Raw genomic sequence first — 19,261 nt, 5'->3', positions numbered from 1 at the left:
TTGAATATTCATGACTTAATGAATGAAAGAACAAAGATCACCAACAATCGTTCACGAGTTTCTGCTTGAGATAGGAGAGCTGTGCAAACTTAAGTACATACTAAGGTAAGTGCGAAGTAGGCATAACCTAACCTAAGTAACCTAGTAGTGCGTTATCCCACCTTACTTCGGCTTCTCGCTTCGCTCGTTCTTTCCTCTCAACTCCGCACTCCCCATTAACTACACACAACCGTGCTCCGCGATGCCCGCCAGTCTCCCTTTAGGTTAACAATGGATTTCCATATGTAATTGTGGTTCCTCCCCCGTACTCACATCCTCGAGGTAACGTAACAGAACATAAAATGAGTCAAGTTTAAGTAGAAATTGATGACTGTAGATTTTATTATTATTATTATTATTATTATTATTATTATTATTATTATTATTTTGAAAATTAGGTGGACGGGTAACTTTCAAGTAATTCCCTTGTTTACAATTACAGTTGCATTTGTTTAAATATTTATAGTAAGTTCTTGTTTAAAATCTTAAATTAAACTCGTTTTATATAAATGAACCAGCTGCACACTATACCAAGAAGACACATACCAAAACAGCTTTAAAAATACTATAATGTTATTCAACGCTACACTGAAAAAAATGTATGTGGCATACGTAATACCGTAGATTACATTTGTAAATCCTGTAGTTTTTCAACTTGACGTACAGCAAGCGTATAACTGAAAACGCATGTTTTATAATACTTTCTGTATAAGTGTTCCATCTATACATACTTTCCGTATGAAACAATATAGGCGGTCAGAATCCCACATACAAATGGACGTATATAACATATAGCTGACGAAGGTAACATACATATATTTATGTACTGTTAGACATCAAACATCCTGCAACGGCATGATGTAACACCTAATTGCAGTGCCGATGTAGCATACGGATCACGTATGCTCCGTTCTGATTTTTGTGGTAAGCAAGAGGATTCCGTGTATTTGTACAATACACCACTATCCGGAGAACGGATTTTTCTCACTGTAAGTAAAACGCTACACCCATCTAGTATCGAGTAAAAGCATCACTGCTTCTTTCATGTTGAATTACAACATTATTACGCGTACGCGACTAAAAAATAGTTCCAATTTACAACGTGTTTATATAAAAACTAGCTACTTCCACGGGATTTCCCACCCCAAGTACAATACAAAACATTTTGCTACTTAATTTCTCCTCTAAATCTTGCAAATTTAGTCCTGGCTCCACAACCCGGAATTTAATCCTTAAACTTAAACGTTAAATATGTTCACTTGCTCAGTTACTCATCTAATTAAGGTAATTTAGCTTAACTTTATTCTTCTACGAAAACAAACATATGAAAGTCTTTGCAACCATTACTTTTTTGGTGAATTTTTCACCACAGTTCTTGTTTTATATATCACATCACCATAATTTGGACCCTACTAGAATTAATCGCCTTTAACAGAACTCGGAGCTCTTAATTCAATTCACAACTAATTGTTCCACAGTTAATCTAAGGTTTGCTGTTGACGAGGATTTTGCAATGCGTGTATGTACTACAACTACAGAATAGAATAACAATAACCTATCGCCGTTACTGCAATCGAGAAAAGATAAACACTTTGTTCCTGTTCCTGTTTTTATGATTTGGCTTGCAGCAAGCACTTCACACTTCGTCTCCTACCTTCCAGATCGCTATTACAACTGTGGCATGAAGTATTATGAACATATTCCTTCTTTTCGTAAAAACTTGCTTCAATATGTATTGTGTCATTTCATATCGAGATTCGAGAAGACTGGTAAACTTTACTTTAACTCCTTTAAAATATGTTTAGAAGTGTTCATCAAACAGTTAAAATGGAAAAATTCTTGGAATAATCTCTTTTATGTTGCATTTTATTCTTAGTGTTTACAGATAGTATTAATCGAGTTTTTTTTGCAAGCCTTCCATGAAAATTGTAGGGGGGCCCGACCCCCTCTTGCCCCCCCCCTCGTGGATACGGGCCTGCCCGTTATTACTTCGCTGTAACTACAAAATAGTAGGGAGTTCACACTCACTAATTAGCACACTGTTGAGGAAAATAACACTTGACATTTCTGTAACCATAAAAATTAATGCAGATAATATCGACACTTCTCTATGCATAACACTATGTACACACAAAACACGTTTATCCCATTCGCAATTCTTGTTTCAACTTTATCAATAAATGTTCGTTGTCAACGTTGTTCGGTGTCACCCCGTTGTTGTAGATCCCTAGTGTTCGTAAAACGCAGCTCTTGAAGAACAGTGGCGAATTGGAGAAGCCGAACCTCAACTCAGTCGAATAATTGCCCCCTTTAATGCATAACTCTTCATATTGTTGGAACTCGGGTAACTCGGTCTCACAAATTAAACCCTAAGCAACTTTGTGTTTTATCCGAGGGCGATACCGGGATCTACCCTACTCCCCGGGGCTGACTCGAAAGTCTCTTCTTGAGGATAGCACTTTCTTTCAATCGTATCCTGAGACTTGGCTTCATATTCGTATTCGTATTTACTTCGATTGTTCCTTCTTATATTCCATAACGTCTTTGGTACGTGTGGAACCCGAGGCAGAGCCAATTCAAGTGGGGCACTAGACGATGTTTGTGAAGCGGGGAACGACAGCTACGATTCGGTGAGATCGGATCGGAAGCGGATTTCGAACCCAAAACCTCTGGATGAGAGTACTACCAAGCCGGTGAAATTCCTTCTGTGTAAGCCCATAACACCCATACGGTCTGCGGGAGACTAAGGAGTCTGAACTCACTCCATACGGTCTGTGAGAGTCTAAGGAGTGTGATGTTACTCCATACAGTCTGGAGGAGACCAGGTCAACTCAAAAGACCAAGAGCTTTGCATATTCGTCCTTTTCATATCATCTTTTTCCAACTATTTTGTTTTGAACTTGTGAAAAGGGAAAGGAGAGAGAGAACTTGAAATCCGGACATGTTCAAAAATTTCCTTCATTGCCTTCATCCCTTCTCTTTAACTTGTCTTCGCTTTGCACCACTGTTGCTAACTATATTTATACTTCACCAACATATACGGAAACGAATAGAAATCAAAAGAAAATAGAAAATCGATAGTACAGTAATGATTTCCTTAATCACTATAGCTTATTATAAGTGTGGGTACAAACGAGGTTGATACCGATCTGGAATCAGTTCAAGAAATTCAAACATAACTTCAGCTTTATTCCCAGATTTTGTTTTCCTCTCTCCCCTTATTTATTTTTCAACTAGATGTCGGTTCATTGTTGTGCAAAAAATTAGAAACTCCAGTTTTCTGTACTCCAAAACTGTTTCAAAGTCTGGTTCGATCTTTTCCCACAACAGTCAAAATAAGGAATCTAAATAACTCTTTTAGCTCTTTAGTATTTGCGTTGTAAACGTTTTTTCCTGAATTTGTAGACCATCAGCACGTTTACGCGTATTAGTGTGTGGGCAATAAGTCTAACTTTTCAAAAGTTATAAGAAAGTTTGAAATATTCTATTGCGCTATGTATGTCCTCATGATCTGTCAAACCACAAGCAACAAGAACAACGTTCAGATCGGGTTGCCTTTGGATATATTAAGATCTACTGGATATTTCCGTTTCAAATAGAAACTGTTCTCACACTTTCCTCAATTGCTTCGAGCTTTATTTCACCTGGTTCAAACCTAATATCATCTCCCAGTTCGTCTGCATATTAAGTCATCATCTGCATTACTTCCATTCCTGTCATCATAAAAGTCCTCCTGTGTGTCACTAAACAAGAGTGTATAAGGGTTCCTGTAGGGCACGAACTCAATAGTTGCAGCCCTTGGCTGTAACTTATAAAAGTTCAGAAATTACTGTAATTTATCGCCTTGGAAATACGAATCAAGCATTTAAATTCATTTAAATATAATTTTGTCCTATATTAATTCTTGGTTAAGAGAACTCCTAATGGCTCAGCAATGATTCTGCTGATTTAAAAAAGACACTTTTGTAGACAGACGAATGAACAGATCCAACGTTTTTGACCATACATTTGGAAAATACATAACTTATCATTTGCCCCCCCCCCCGACAAGTAACTTTATAATCAAATTAGGCAAAAATAAATTATTAGATTTGTAATTAGCGCCTTTGAATCTATAAGATCAGCTTAATTTCAGTCTCTCCAAGAATGTTCTGTAGAAAGGAAGTTTTAGAACAATGGAAATTACCGTAATTTGTCATTTTGCTTCCCCCCTTCTCCCGAAAAGTGACTTTATAGTCACGCTACCGAAATTTCAGAATTGTATTCAGCGCTTTTTAATCTATAAGATCAGCTTGGTTTTAGTTTCAATATAACCTCAAAACTTGCTCCTTAGTCACGCTACTAAAAAATATAGATAGGTCAGATTCGTGATCATCGCATTTGAAACTAAGACCTATTCGGTTTCATCCTTGCATCATATGATTTGTAGACAGGAGTGCTCTAAAACAATGAAAATTATCATAATTAATCACTTTGCTCCCTTAAAAAGTGACTTTCTAATCACGCCACTGAAAACCAAAGTTTTAAATTCGTAATTAGCGCCTTTACATCTGTAAGATCAGCATTATTTCAATCTCTTCAAATTTTTAGTAGACAGTGTGTTTTAAAACAATATTAGTTATCGTAAATTTCTTTGACCCCCTACCAAAAAAAGGGGGACTTTCTACACACAGCTCAGAAAAACAAGTTAATACTTGTAATCTGACCAAGTCAAGAGCACCACCGACGTAAGACTTTTATGTCTTGTACTAGTATATTAGTAGGCAATCGCTAAAGTATATGTATTCCTCAAACTCTTGGGGGCCAATTGCCCCCTCCTGCCCTCCCTAAATGACGCCCCTGTGAAAAATGTAAGATAATTTAGATTTCAGTTGCTGAAAAATTGTTTTATCGACGCTATAATTTATCATAACTTTTTACTTCCCCTCTCTCAAAATTGTCTTTCTAGTGACGCCAATGAAACATAAAAGGTCAGATTCGTAATCAGCACTTGAGCTCCTTCGTGGATGAGCGGTTAGTGTACGTACCTTTGACGCCTGAGACCTGGGTTCAATTCCCAGCTGGAGCTATTGGTTCGGCTTCCACGTTAATCAGTAGGTCCTGTCTCATATAGCCTCCCTGCTGAAAGGGTCGTCAGCACCTTCAAAACTATAACACATGTCTAGTTTCATCCATAGCAAAATGTTTTGTAGACGGGGAGCTCTAAAACAATGGAAATTACAATACCTTACCACTTCGTCCCCTCGAAAAGAGTTTTCTACCACACTACTGAAAAATAGAGGTCATATTCGTAAGCAATGACTCTGAATCTATAAAATCAGCTTATTGTTCTTCCCAAAAGTTATTTATAGACAGGAGAGCTCTAAAACTCTGTTAATTATCGTGTATTTTCACTTTGATTCCCTCCCCCCTAAAGCGACTTTCTAGTGATGCCACTAAGAAATGAAATTCATATTTGTAATCAGAGCGCTGGAAACTGTAATATAAGTTGCATTTCCGTTGGTGGCAATGTATTTTGTGGATTATCGTATTTTTTCACTTCCTTCCACACAAAAGTAACTTTCTTTAGACACCACTAAAAATAGAGGCCAGATTCCTGATCAATACTTTCAAAATTATAAGATTCGTCCGGTTTCATCCTTCCCCAAAATGTTTTGTTGACACCCATCCAAATGCAATAGCTCTTTCCTTTATAAGGACTGCTAATAAAATGTATCTTTATTTTTCTGCGCTGTCCCTGTTGCAAACATAAAATTTTCTATTACAGAAACTAGATTTCAATTATCTGGGAACTAAAGTTAAGCTCGTCTTCCGTAGAAAACCAGCGCACGAACATACTGTATAGCAGAAGACACAAAAGCATAAAAGACAACATTCTTTACTGGCTTACAGTTAGCATGATTTGCAAACCTAGCTTTCTATTTATAGCTCAAAACCAAACCAAACTGTTCAGTGCAACAGTCTTATAAGACCAGAGACTGCCACGCAGCTATCTAAGAGGTAAGAGGTGTCAGCATATCGCTATTCCCTGTACATTATTTGGTTTTCTTCCGGTAGATAGGAATTAGTCTCAAAGATGCCTAAAGGACCCAAACTACTCACTTCCAGAGTCTGTCAATCTCTGAGAGATATTGACCTAAGCTAAAATTTTCTTCTACACCCACCGGGGATTTCACCCGGGTCGCTCGATTAGAAATCAGTCCCTCAGAGCACTGGACTTCATGACCAACTTACTTATAGTCCAAAGTCATGGCTGGGCAACCTTTCTGAGAGTCTACCAGATCTCTGATACAAAATTTTCCCACCCGTGAAGAGATTTTCATTTTTACTTGTATGTTTCGAACCAATTTTTGCATTCATTTTGTATCAAGATCTTCTAAGTAGATTTCATATTAGCACTACTCAACCAGAAAACAATATGAATATATGCTAGTAATTTCAAAATATTTGTGTTTAAGTTGTAGCGGAGCCATTGCGTTTGATGTAATGGATAGTTGTTAATTTCCATTGAAATTACGCTAAGACAAATAACATTACCTTTTATTGAATTTTGTTTGTTTCGGATTTTGAAGGGACAAAGCAATTATCAGTTAACTATATTATTTTCTCTTTTCTAATAGTATGTATGTATGTATGTGTATGTCTTATTTGATCTTCAGTACTAACGATTTCCTAGGTTTTTTTTTTTTTTTTTTTTTTCACTGACAACCATCTAGAAATCTAGGTACTGCATATTTGTCACATCTACCCAGAACAAACAGGTCATGAAACTCTACTTTTATCTTCTGAGTTAAAATTTTGGACTGAGATATCCTCAAAAATTATAAATAATTTTAGCAAGAACTTGTTTGGTGTGCCAGAACAGTCATCGGGGTTCAATGTTTGGCATGCGTATCAAGGGTTGTTCACCCCTGCCCTAAGGAAATAGAAAGTGTAAAATTTTAGATGTGCGAAGTTCGCTTGGTTTCTTTTTGACTAACTCTCAAATGGGTCCGGTTGACCTACGCAATCCGAGCAACTCGGGTCCTGAAATATCAGTCGGTAGTAGAAGTTTGCATTATATCTGACTTACTTTCTGATAAATTAAACCTTGTGGGATAGAGAAAGGGGAAAATAAGAAGGAATACCAACCAAAGCACCAGAAAAGAAAACAAAAGAAACAAAAATATTTGTCCCTCTTTTTTTTTTTTGATTGCTCTCTGTCGTTTTGCATAACTAAAATAATTGACAAGAAATATTGCAAATGCAAAGGTTGGTACCCCTGTGCATTGAATGAATGGTTTCATAATGATAATGGAGTAAAATTTGTGGAACCGTATATTTCGGGTTTCATAATCATATAACATGAATGGATTCCACTTTACTTATGAAATGAAAAAATTATACTTTTTTCTGGAAATTTGGAAAATCAAAACCGATTTTTATTCTGACAGTATGTGACGCTGACAATATTCGCACTTAGAAATCAATATACTCTACGTTTTCTAATGGTTGCCACAATCCTGCGAAATATAATGGGTGCAACAATGGTAATCGTCTTTGAGAGAGAGAGAGAGAGAGACAGAGAGATGTGTGTGTATCTGGTGTTGTTTCTACCCAATTTTTCATGACACGCTTCGCCACTGAGTATGTCTGTCTAGGATATAATTGTTTAAACAATTTCTATGAATACATTTCCTATCAATTGAAAACTCTTGTGTTCTCTACTCTTAATGTTTTATTTTTCAGAATAATTCTGATAAATTTAAGTTTCTTTCTCTAATGGGAAATGACTAGACAACCTAGATCTTGCAATACAATTTAAACTTTATCTCCCTTTGGAAATATAGTTCTTAATCTTTCAGATGAAACGAGAAATCCAATATCCATAAAGGGACTAGGGTTTATATAAAATATCAAAATTTCCTAATCTTTAAATCAAGAAGAAAGTTACGGGATATTCCTACCAAACTCTTATCATTAAAGAAAGAAGCATAGGCTCCCAGTAGAGCACTGAGACTTCTAGCTCAGAATGACTCATCTGAGTTCCACCAAAAATCACTCATCTGGGTTTTTGGACCCTATCGTTCCTTATAAACTACTATTCCACTACAGGCATCTACTAGCAAAAGTGCTGTGATACGATCCTCGACATGCCCTTAGACGAACGGACAAAATGAAGATATGAATGGGCTCCATTCGTATTTATAGGGATAGGCCGAGGGTATGCTCTTCTCCCTTTCTTTCAAAAAATACATAATTTATTGCCACATAAATTATGATAAAAGAAACTTAGCGGATAGTGAATCATTAGATGTTACATACGTGAACTGCAGATATTTTCTCCTCCTACATGTATTTTAATTACATGTATGGTCTGTTAATAGTCAATGATTCACGATGACAACAAACTGAAGTTGAACATAGGATGTAGTGCTCGTATGCATTTCCAATACGAAGTAAATGTTTTTAGTTAAAATTTATTACATGACATGATTTCATGACGGTTTTTCTTTTCTTTTTCCAGGATTTTGAAAGCAGGAAAGGCAACGTTTGTAATAATAGACCCAAATATGTTGGATGTATCCTTACTGACAGAGGCGAAATCAACGGAAAGATGCTTTGTGCTGGTTGATTCTAAGGACTACGTTACAATACAATACTTAATGGATATAAATATTGTATGCTTAAGAGCGGACTACATGTTCTTCTTTTTGTATAAGGTAAGTAGCAATATTTACTTTATATTTACATATTTTGATGCCCACGGTTATAACCTTAGGCTAAAGGAGACAATTGATTAATAAAACTGATTGTGAAATTAAATGTTTGTGCTTTCCCATTTTGAATCGAAGACAGGATCACGTGCACTCAATGGACATGCGCTAGTCACTAAATCAGCATGAAGAATATTTCCAAGAGAAGAAAAAATGAAATCTTTAACCCTTTAAGGATTAATGGTACCTTTTGTTACCATAGCGTAGTGTTGTCTGATAGTTTATTTAGGTTCTATAACAGGCATTTAAGCCGTTTTTTTAACTGGTGAAGTCAACCAGGAGCGTCGTTAAGGGGGGTGTAAGAGAGGAGTCTGCCCCTCCAAAATTACCAATTTCTTTGGCAAGTTGGCAAATTAAAATACCTAGTTGGCAATTTGAAGAATGCCATTTTGTTCAATTGACTTATTTGGTTTAACATTTTCTTAGCTACCCAGTTGCTATAAATTATTATCAGTTCTTCTATACACTTGGCATGAATTTTGTGTAGTTTCCTATCTTGAAATAAATTGATATATTCGTTTAAAGCTTCTTTACTTATTGCAAGTGATCACACTTCACTTTTGTTCATTTGATATTCCTAAACATTTTGGAGAATCTTTAATGAAAAATCGAGAAGTTGTACCACTGACCAAAGTAGAATAGAGGTGGCGTCCAAAATTAAAGCAAAGACAGAAGAGGCGTTTCGGTGGTAGATACGTTGGACGCAAAAGTATTTGATACAAGAGCGTATACAAGACAACAGGCAGATTGTGGAGATTAATAATAATTGATATTAATAAAACAAGAACAAGGCAATGATTGGTTAGTATAAACTTTTTACTATGTATAGTATGTAAATTTGACAAATTTAAGAGCTTCCTTTTCTAATAGTAAAATGTCAAAGGGAACTAGATTTTGATATCAGAGTGAATATATTGTGTAACCGTGTCTTCTTTATGAGGAAATAAACCTTTCGCTTTGAAACAAAAGGTAATCATATTAATATAGAGGACAACAATAGCTTATTTCTAGGGATGAGCACAAGCGAGTTCGAGCGAGTTTTCTTTCATTTCCCGCTTCATGTGTATGATACGGACACGGGAGTGGTACCGTTGGAAAGGGCTCGTTATACTGGGTCCAAGACAAGGTCCCATTGTCATTGTTTGGGAGAACTACATTCGACTGATCCTTAAAAATTGGAATTATCAAAAATACATTTTAAAAAAACTTGTAATTGTCCTTTATGGTTCTGGTAAATTTGGATAATCCAACTTGTATCTTTTCAAGGATATGAAATTGCTAAAAATTAGGGATGGCCAAAATTTTCCGGAATCCCGATTCCGGAAATTGTTCTTCGGAATCGGAAATTTTACTTTCTGGAATTTTTCCGATTTTACTTTCCGGATTTCGGAAAGTAAAAATTCTGGAATTGTCCATCCCTAGCTAGTAGCTGTTAAAAAAAAAAAAAAACACCATAATGAATATATACTGTAGTTTGTATTAGTTTCATGTAGCTGGATGTCTTATCACTTAGGTAGAGATTGCTACTGCAGTTATTTACTGCTTTATGAGGAAGGTGTTATTTTCACTCACAAAAATGGTGCCAGTATGTCTGAAACATTATCGTTTTCCCACCTGCAGCTGCTCCAAAGCACTACAAATTACTTTTTAACCAGACGAAAAGGGATGAAGGTAACCTTCAAGAAAACCTTCCACAACCATTCTGATAACATTCACTTAGGCCTACCGCTCACTGGCGACAAAACAGTTGCGCAACTATCTCGTCGCTGTCGCCTGCAGTCAGCAACTTTACGGAGACAAAACAGTTTTGTTGCCATACCCTCGCTCACTGGCGACGGCAACAGAAAAGTTGCCAAGCATTTGATATCACAATTTACATAATCGGCAACCGGAACAGTTCATATAATCGCTGGTTTCGGGCATTAAAAAAAAACTATAGCCCATTCCAATGGTTAAATAAATAAATTTAAATAAATGAAATAAGACCTGCTTGGATAAATTTCAAAGTCCTCCTTTTCTACTAATTTCAAGACGCTCAATCCAACAGAACTATTTTCTTAACATGTTCCTCTCTGGGGTCTCGAGAAAAATACCGTAATCTCAAAATTGGGTGGATTGAGCGTCCTCAAATTAGTAGGAAAGGTCTATTAGACATGTACGCTATCGTGGGCACCTTTACCATTTTCATGAGTTTTTTTTTTTTTTTTTTTTTTAATCAATTCACACTCGGAATTAGCGTGCCCAGATTTTCGAGCGTGTTAAAGGTCTATAAGTTCAAAAGAGTCATGAGTGGAACTAACAATGCGGAACTAAATAATTTAAAAAGATTAACAATGAGGACGGGGGATGGACTCAGACGACATAGCCCTATATAACATTATTATAACAAGATCTTCTAAAGTGTTCTTGCAATTTTTAGAAGTAAGGGGCCATGGCTCTCCTGCAAATTATCCTAATTAAACCAATGCTATCAAATTTTGGAAGGTAGCGTTAACAGGGGTGTCATTTCAAACTTGGCTTGAGGGGGGCAAGAGCACCACCGACATAAGACTTTCACGTTTTATACTAGTATATAAGTAGACAATAGATTAAAGTATATTTATTTCTCAAACTCTTGGGGGCAATTGCACCCTTCTGCCCCCTAAATGACGTCCCCAAGCGTCAATAAGTGACAAAATTAACAGCATTGTGTAAATTAATACGAACGGGAACAATTATTCGAATCAAAAGATAACAAGAATAACGAAAATATAAAACGACTAGAAATAACTAACAGAACGAAATTAACAAAAGCGGCAATCCGACAACACTGTACCGTAACTGTACTCTCAGATGTTCTACGTATAGCCATAAAATAAAAATTGGCTTTCTTCGTTTTTCCTGTGTATTCTTCACATTTTAAAATCGGCTACTTTTATACTGTACAGTCTTTTCTTTTTTAGTTCTTTTTAGTCTTTTCTTTTTCTCATTCTAGTTTCTTACAAGAGCAAACCACAATTCCTTCAATAATTTCTTCTTTATATATATTTCTTCTTTAACGCTGGGCGTTTCTCTATTTACTCAATTAATTTTTCATAGTCTTTATCACTAATTAAAGACATGCTAGTCACTAATCAAAGAATGTGCTAGTTTCCATTGCGAACACTTCTTTTCACGCGCTACACACGGAACGAACTGTTACGTGAAAAAAAAACTTGTAGAAAACATATATTTTTTTTACCTTTCTACTTGGTGGTACCTCGGCAACTTTTCTGTCGCCGTCGCCTCAGTGAGCGGACTCCCATAAGACACAATGCATTTTTAGATGTTGCGCAACTGTTCCGTCGCCGAGCTGTTGCCCTGCTGTCGCCCCGCTTGGCGACACCTCGGCAACTTTTCTGTCGCTGTCGCTTCAGTGAGCGGACTCCCATAAGACTCAATGCATTTAGCCAGAACAACAAGATAGTTGCCCGACAAAATGTTGCCAGTGAGCGGTAGGCCTTATTGTCAACATACCTACGTACAGTAAATACAAATTTATAATTTTTGACTTGACGAAGTATTCAATGTAATTGTTCAATAATTAACATAAGCAGGTATTCATTAATTTATAGCAATATAATAATTAATAAAACTAATAAGCGGGTGATTGATGACTCAGTGGTAGTTTTCATCTATGGTGTTCTAACCCAGGTCATGTGGTTTTTCGATGGCTAATTTTGTGTTTGAAAATTTTCCCGGTTGTTCTCTTGGTTCCCTTTCTTGTATTTCTTCCATCATCACTAACGAGTTTACCAAAACTCTATAGCCCTATATTCATTCTGTCCATCAGGGAAACAAACAGTCTCAAGAACTATCTGATGGATTACCATCAATTTTTCGCCACGATGTACGGAGTCAATAGTTAAGAATCGAGTTCCTTGATGAATGTAATATTCAAACCGGAAGCGGTACAAAACAACCATTTCCGGTTTTAACGATAACACTGTTCAACAAAATTTGATCGAAAGTATGTAAATTCTTTGAAATTGCTATGTTTACATTCATTTAAGCATAATATGAAAGGAAATGATAATAGAAGAATTTTCTTAGCTCAGGTTCTGAAAAAAACGCCCTTGTACAACAGTAGCTGTATATATACAAATGTATTAATATTTATAGAACATTTGAGCAAAATCCTTGTAAAAACTTACATTTCACTTTTTTATCTATTTCACTGTGATGGGATAAGCTGGGGAGTTAAGAAGTACCCTAACCTATAGTTTTCTATACCCTTGTACTTCCTTTTTCAAAATTGCGCAAATACCAGTTTCACAGCGATACAGAAAATAAAGTAACCGTGGTCAAGTTAAATATTAACAATTCCGTAATAAAAATCAGTATTAACTTCAAAACATGAAAAATATGTACAAATACCTTTTTGTGCAAGAACCACACTGCAATGTAGACAAAAGTTTCAAGTGATCCCTTGTACAGGATTATGTTTATTTTATTTGGAGCGTCTTCGCTTGGCTTGCCTTTTGTAGGTTACATCTGGAGCATCCCTTGCAATAGTCCAACAGTAGTCGGTCAATATGTTAGAACTCCACTTTCCTTCATATCTCTTCTCCATGGCTGCAATATCTTGATGGAAACGCTCACCATGTTCGTCACTTACTGCACCACAATCTTCGGGAAAGAAGTCTAGATGTGAATGAAGAAAGTGGAATTTCAGAGACATATTGCAACCAAGATTTTCGTAGCACAATAACAACTTTGCTACCAGTTGTAATTTGTTGCTCGGTGTCTTCCCAAGAACTGTGAACAAACACTCTTCAAGCTTTCCCACGCAGCTTTCTCCTCACCTTGGAGAATTTCGTCGAACTTGTGATCTTTGAATAGTTGCCTAATCTGTGGCCCTATGAAGCACCCTTTTTAACTTTGGCATCACTTAATCGAGGGAATTGTCCTCTTAGGTACTTACAGGCCTCATCCTCTTGGTTCATGCTCTTAACAAAACTTTTCATAAGACCTAATTTAATATGTAGAGGGGGAAGCAAAATTCGGTTACGATCTACCAGTGGTTCATGCTGCACATTTTTCACTCCCGGCTGAAGAGTTTCTCTGGTACTCCAATCACTTTTGCGGTAATGAGATCCACGATCTCTACTGTCCCATTCACATATAAAGCAACAATACTTTATATATCCTAACTGCATACTTAGCAACCTTAGTGCTATTACTTTAAGGTCACCACAAATGAGCCACTGAAAATCGTAATATTTAATGGCTTGAAGTAAACGTTTCAAGTTTTCATAAGATTCCTTCATATGAACTGCGTAACCTACAGGAATTGAAAGAATTTCATTTCCAATATGTAAAAGCACTGCCTTTAAACTCACCTTGGACGAATCTATAAAGAGCCTCCACTCCGTAGGTTCGTAATTAATTTTAAGTGCCCTCATGAGACCATTTACATCTGTACATGCCACAAGTGTGTCTTCCATAGTAAAAATGAAGTGAACATCTCCCTATTCCGATACACTGAAATATTTACTTTTTCCTGCAATAAATTCCATTGCTTTAAGCGTGACGCTAAAATTTCGGCTTTGCTTTTCGAGAGGTCCAAGTCTGATTAGATCACTTAGTTCCTCTTGAGTAAGTCTATGTGGTTCACATGGAGGTTCTTCTACAACAAACGTAGGGTCCTTCAAAGTACTTGATTCAAGAGCTTCAACTTCTTGATCATCATCAGAAAAATCATCGTATTCTGTAGGTGGGTCAGGAACAGGTAGTCCTTCTCCATGTGGAACAGGGCGCATTGCAGAAGGAATGTTAGGATAGATCAAGGCCCGCTTCTTCTTCGTGGAAATTCCCTTCTTGACGGAAGGAACCATACAAAAATAACAGTCTCTGATGTGGTCGCTTGGCTCCCTCCAAATCATGGGCACTGCAAAAGGCATTGAGCACCCCTTCCCATTAATCCAATTTCTTAGATTGCTGGCACAAGTGTTACACACAATGTGGGGTGCCCAAGATTTATCTTGGTCTTCAATTTTAAAACCAAAGTAATATTGATAGGCTTTTCTTATTAGTGGTGTTATAGTCTGCTTTTGTGAGGAAAATGTCACTTCCCCACACACGTAGCACAAGCAATCCGCACTGTTAACACAATTTCGCGGCATTTTTTGTTTATTGAAATCCTCAAAATGTCACTTGAAATAGTTCCGACAACTATTTAAAAATATACATTCGAAATACCAGCATTTTTGCGTACTTGTAGTTGTATTTTTATGTCCTGCACTACACAAACGTCACACCCAAAACGCTGATAACTGCACTAAACCTGTCTTTTCTAACAATAGCAGAACACTACTGAGATAAGGAACACAATGAAACCAAGCGTTCATATAGTTTCTCCAGTGTTGCCGGATCAGTGTAACATGTTACCCCAAACGAAGCGAATATATTTATTTTTAAAGCGTTATTATTAGACATGCTTGTAAAACGAAAAGTAGGGCTAATATTCGAAAATAACTTTCAAATTCGTGATCAGCACCACAAAATAAATAAGAATTAGCTGATTTTGTTCAATTTACATTTTCGTTGTTGAACAGTGTAATCATTATACAGTAAATATGGTAATAGATAGCGAGAAGCGGTTTCCAGTAATCGACATATATAATATTCATGTAGATAGAATGGTACCCAATTTGTGCATCTGCTGAAAATAGTGAGCTTAGGTATTTAGAGAGCATTTTCGGCTTCAGATAATGTGTGCTGGTAAAGAATGTAGAGAATTAGCTGGGCCAGGCACGTAGCCCGAATTTGGTAATAGGGGGGGGGGTCGTAACGAAATACTGTGGTTATTATAGTAGGGGCTCGATCATTCTAAACTATTTTACTGGCAACATATATTGGTTCGTTTAGCTAAGATTTCTAATTGGGGGGATGACATGAAATACTGTGGTTACACACCAGGGGCTCGATCAATCTAAATATTTTACTGACATCATACCCATATGATTTGTTAAGACAATAAAATGAGGATATGTTAGTAAGTATTTTAATAACAAGCTATGAAGAAATCTCGAGTAAAATAATATTAAAAAGAGTATAGAAAAAGATAGTCTTCCGTGGTCATTCGAACTCAGTTCTTGTCTTTCTTCTTTCTGTTATCTTCGTTAAGGATAATAACAAAATCTCTTCTGGCAGTAAAGATATTCTATAAAAAAAAAAAAAAGAAAAGATTAGTGTTGCCGCGAAATTGAAAATCTCTTTACTAAGTGTAACTAGAATCTATGTTGCCAGGCCCATATTATTGGTGATTGTGGGCATTTCTTAAGTTCAACCTGAGAGTCTCTTTGATCAAATCGGTTTATCGATTTTCATTTGTAGTCCATAGGATTAGCATGGAGCTAGATTGACTTCGGAATGCTCCCCCGTTTCCTCCACACAAAGATCCTCGCAAGAGAAAGTAACCAAACGCTTTATATTTTTAACGCTGATTCTTCTTTTTCTAGTTTCTTTTTGTTCTATCCTTCCTTAATTTTTTCATTTCTGGTTCTGAAGAGGGGAGTCCGGAGCCCCCAGACCCACCCCTTGGCTACATGCCTGGCTGGGTCAAACGGGAAACAAATGAGAATGTTTAAGAAATAGTAGGAAAGAAAAGAACAATTTTAGGTGTTATAAAAACGAGGAAGAGAAACTAGTTGGAACATTACCTTGAAAGAAACTGCGTCATGAAGAACGTGCTGGTACATATGGTGGCAGGAGAAACAGGGAGGGGCGAAAGAGGCTACAGTTGATGGATGGTATTAAAACACGAGTCAAGTAGTATAGGTTTGATTACTTGACCTGCTATGAGTCAAGTATTGTAGGTTTGATGCGTATACATTGTTTAAGCCTAGCTGTGACTCATACCTATTTATATATGCTGAATTTTGACAACAACGAGGTGAAGGTTGACTAGTCATATAACTTCAAACATGAATAGGAGATGTCGCTTACCGTACAATATTTAGGTTTCCTTGCCTGTGTGAATATGTTCGAAAAATGTATCGCTTTCGTCACTCATAAATAGCAGCAATGTGAAGCAGATGTAAATCATCGATTTCTTTGGTGGTTGTTCAATTCATTCACATTTTCACCTTTTCTAGTTTTTCAAAATGCCATCAACTTCTCGTGTTGCCATTTTCCGCAGAACTGCTTCGGGGATCAGCTTCAATTCGTAGTGTCTAACAACCGAACAACGTTAGTGATCTTCCCTATCCTCCAAGAGAACAACAGAATTTTTAAAACCAACCTTCTATTGTATGTTCGCTTACATTACCATAATTTATATCTTACTTTCATTAATGTTTCAATTTTGGGGGGGGGGGGTCCTCTTCGACCGAATTTAAATAGTTACGCTGCATTAGAGTTTGGAAAATTGTATAATATTTTGGCTTCCTATCGTCTCAGGCATGATCATATAGCCTGCAAGGAATGCAACCAGTATATTTTATTAGCGATTAGATTTTTGAGCTGTCGGCATGTATGGTCATTTACCCCGTCACGTATGAGGATGACTTCCCTCGGCGAGGACACTATCCGGGGAACGGGAAGAAAGGAAGCGGCCTGGGACGTGTATATTAGGTACCATCCCGGCATTTTCCTAGTGTGAATGAGGAAAACTCAGGAAAACCTCAGTCAAAATGGCTAGCCTGAAAAGCTGTTACATTTTTTCAACCGGGAGGTCCCCACCGGGAATCGAACCCGGGACCGCTCACACCAAAAGACGAGAGTGTTAGCGACTACGCCACACGGGGCCAAAGCATATTTTATTATCCTGATATGTGTCAAAATAAAAGTTCCCGAATTCGTACATTAATTTCACTAGTCAACAAATTTTAACTTTTTTCTGCCATATGAGAGAAAGCACCTGATCTTAAAGAAACTTTGGCTGCTGAATTCGAATCTGCAATCCGTTTTTCTCTATCACGCACAGTTTGTTTCCTGACAGAGGGATTTTCGGGAAATTTCCCCCAAAATTTCCCTTTTTCTTCATTTTTGTACCTCTAGCTCGGGTACCCTTAGGCATATAAACATACAAATTATATTCTAGGTTAGCTTGATTTATACTTAGTAAACCCTGTAAGTTTCATCTGAGTCGCATCATTCTTCATTGAGAAATAAATATATTTCTATAAATATATGCTATGTGTACTGTCCATTTTACCATATACAATAGGTGCAGAAAAATCACATGTAACTTCCACGGGAATTACAATATAAGCAAGGTTTATATTTTATTGGATTTGTAATGAAACATGCTTTACAATGATGTATACACCATGTCCGCCATTTTTATAAGAGGGAAATTCTAGAGGGATTTTTCGGAAAATTCCCTAAAAAAAAGTAGATTTTTTGTCTCATGTCACTGTTCATATAGTGATACAGAAGCGGGAATTGCACCAGAATATAGATTTATATCAATTCAGTAAATCAATAGCTCACTAGTAAACAAGGTTTTGGCCACATGAAAGAAAACATCTGATCCTAAAGGAACTTTGGTAGCTGAATTCGAAAGTGCAATCCGTTTTTCTCCATCACCCGCAGTTTTTTGCGTGACAAGGGGAGGGGGCTGAGAAATTCCCTCAAAATGTACCTTCTTTTCCAAATTTCCGAACCACTGGCCCTTGAAAGATAAATACAAAAATGACACCATATAAAACTTTGATTTATACTTAAGAAACCTCGCAAGTTTCAGAACAATCGCATTATTATTTCTAGAGAAATAAATATAGCTGCATGTATGTTGTTTGTACTACTTATTTTAAGACGTGATGTTGCGTTCGTTGCACCGAAAGAAACAAACACAATTTCATTTACCCATACAGGCACAAATACGAAAAATGAGAGTATACGACATGGAGTAAGAGGTCTGTGGTTTTCTACCACCTGGCATCTGATTGCATTGACACAGCTGTACAACAACACGTGTTTAGCTGGTGCAATAAAGCTGCGCAAAATCGGACTCTACTGATAAATTGTCAGGTCCATGGCAAATAGATAAGGAAGTGTTGTATAACTGCATGCATATTGTAGGTTTAGTTTTAATTTGATTTATCTGTGACAAGTGGTCGTAAGTGCGTGTGCGTGTTTGTTTTCTTTCTCCGCCATGAAGAGATCGCGGCGTGCGTGTATAAACTCACCGAACACTTTCTGTTACGTGTGTGGAAAATATATTGTGAAAAGTCAGCGCCATGCATTAACAGAAACGTTAAAACAAGCTTATTATTGCTATTTTAGGTGTCCTGTGGGTGATCAAGACAAAGTGTGGGCTCCCCATGTGTGCTGTGTAACATGCTATTCTACTCTTATTAAGTGGAAAAGTGGCGATAAAACTCGAGCTATGCCTTTTGCGGTGCCAATGGTCTGGCGAGAACCAACCAGTCATGCTGAAGACTGTTATTTCTGTCTAACAAAAATTTGGGGTCATTCTAAACGAACAAAATCTAATATTG

The 19,261-nt window shown here is 36.8% G+C and overlaps 1 protein-coding gene across 8 annotated transcripts in view; it reads left to right on the top strand.

Moving 5' to 3' along the window:
* Positions 1–19,261, top strand: part of LOC145686586 (uncharacterized) — a 678,364-nt gene that overhangs the window by 495,784 nt on the left and 163,319 nt on the right. For all 8 annotated transcript variants that reach the window (XM_081760035.1, XM_081760038.1, XM_081760040.1 and 5 more), the window contains exon 5: positions 8,546–8,741. In XM_081760035.1, coding sequence (XP_081616161.1) covers positions 8,546–8,741 — 196 coding nt within the window. The remainder of the gene's footprint in view (positions 1–8,545; positions 8,742–19,261) is intronic.

This window comes from Thermobia domestica, chromosome 5 (assembly GCF_964235325.1).
Source record: "Thermobia domestica chromosome 5, izTheDome1.hap1.1, whole genome shotgun sequence".
In the NCBI taxonomy this organism is placed as follows: domain Eukaryota; kingdom Metazoa; phylum Arthropoda; class Insecta; order Zygentoma; family Lepismatidae; genus Thermobia; species Thermobia domestica.
Note: the sequence above shows the minus strand (reverse complement) of the source record. Positions and strands in the feature narration are given on the sequence as shown.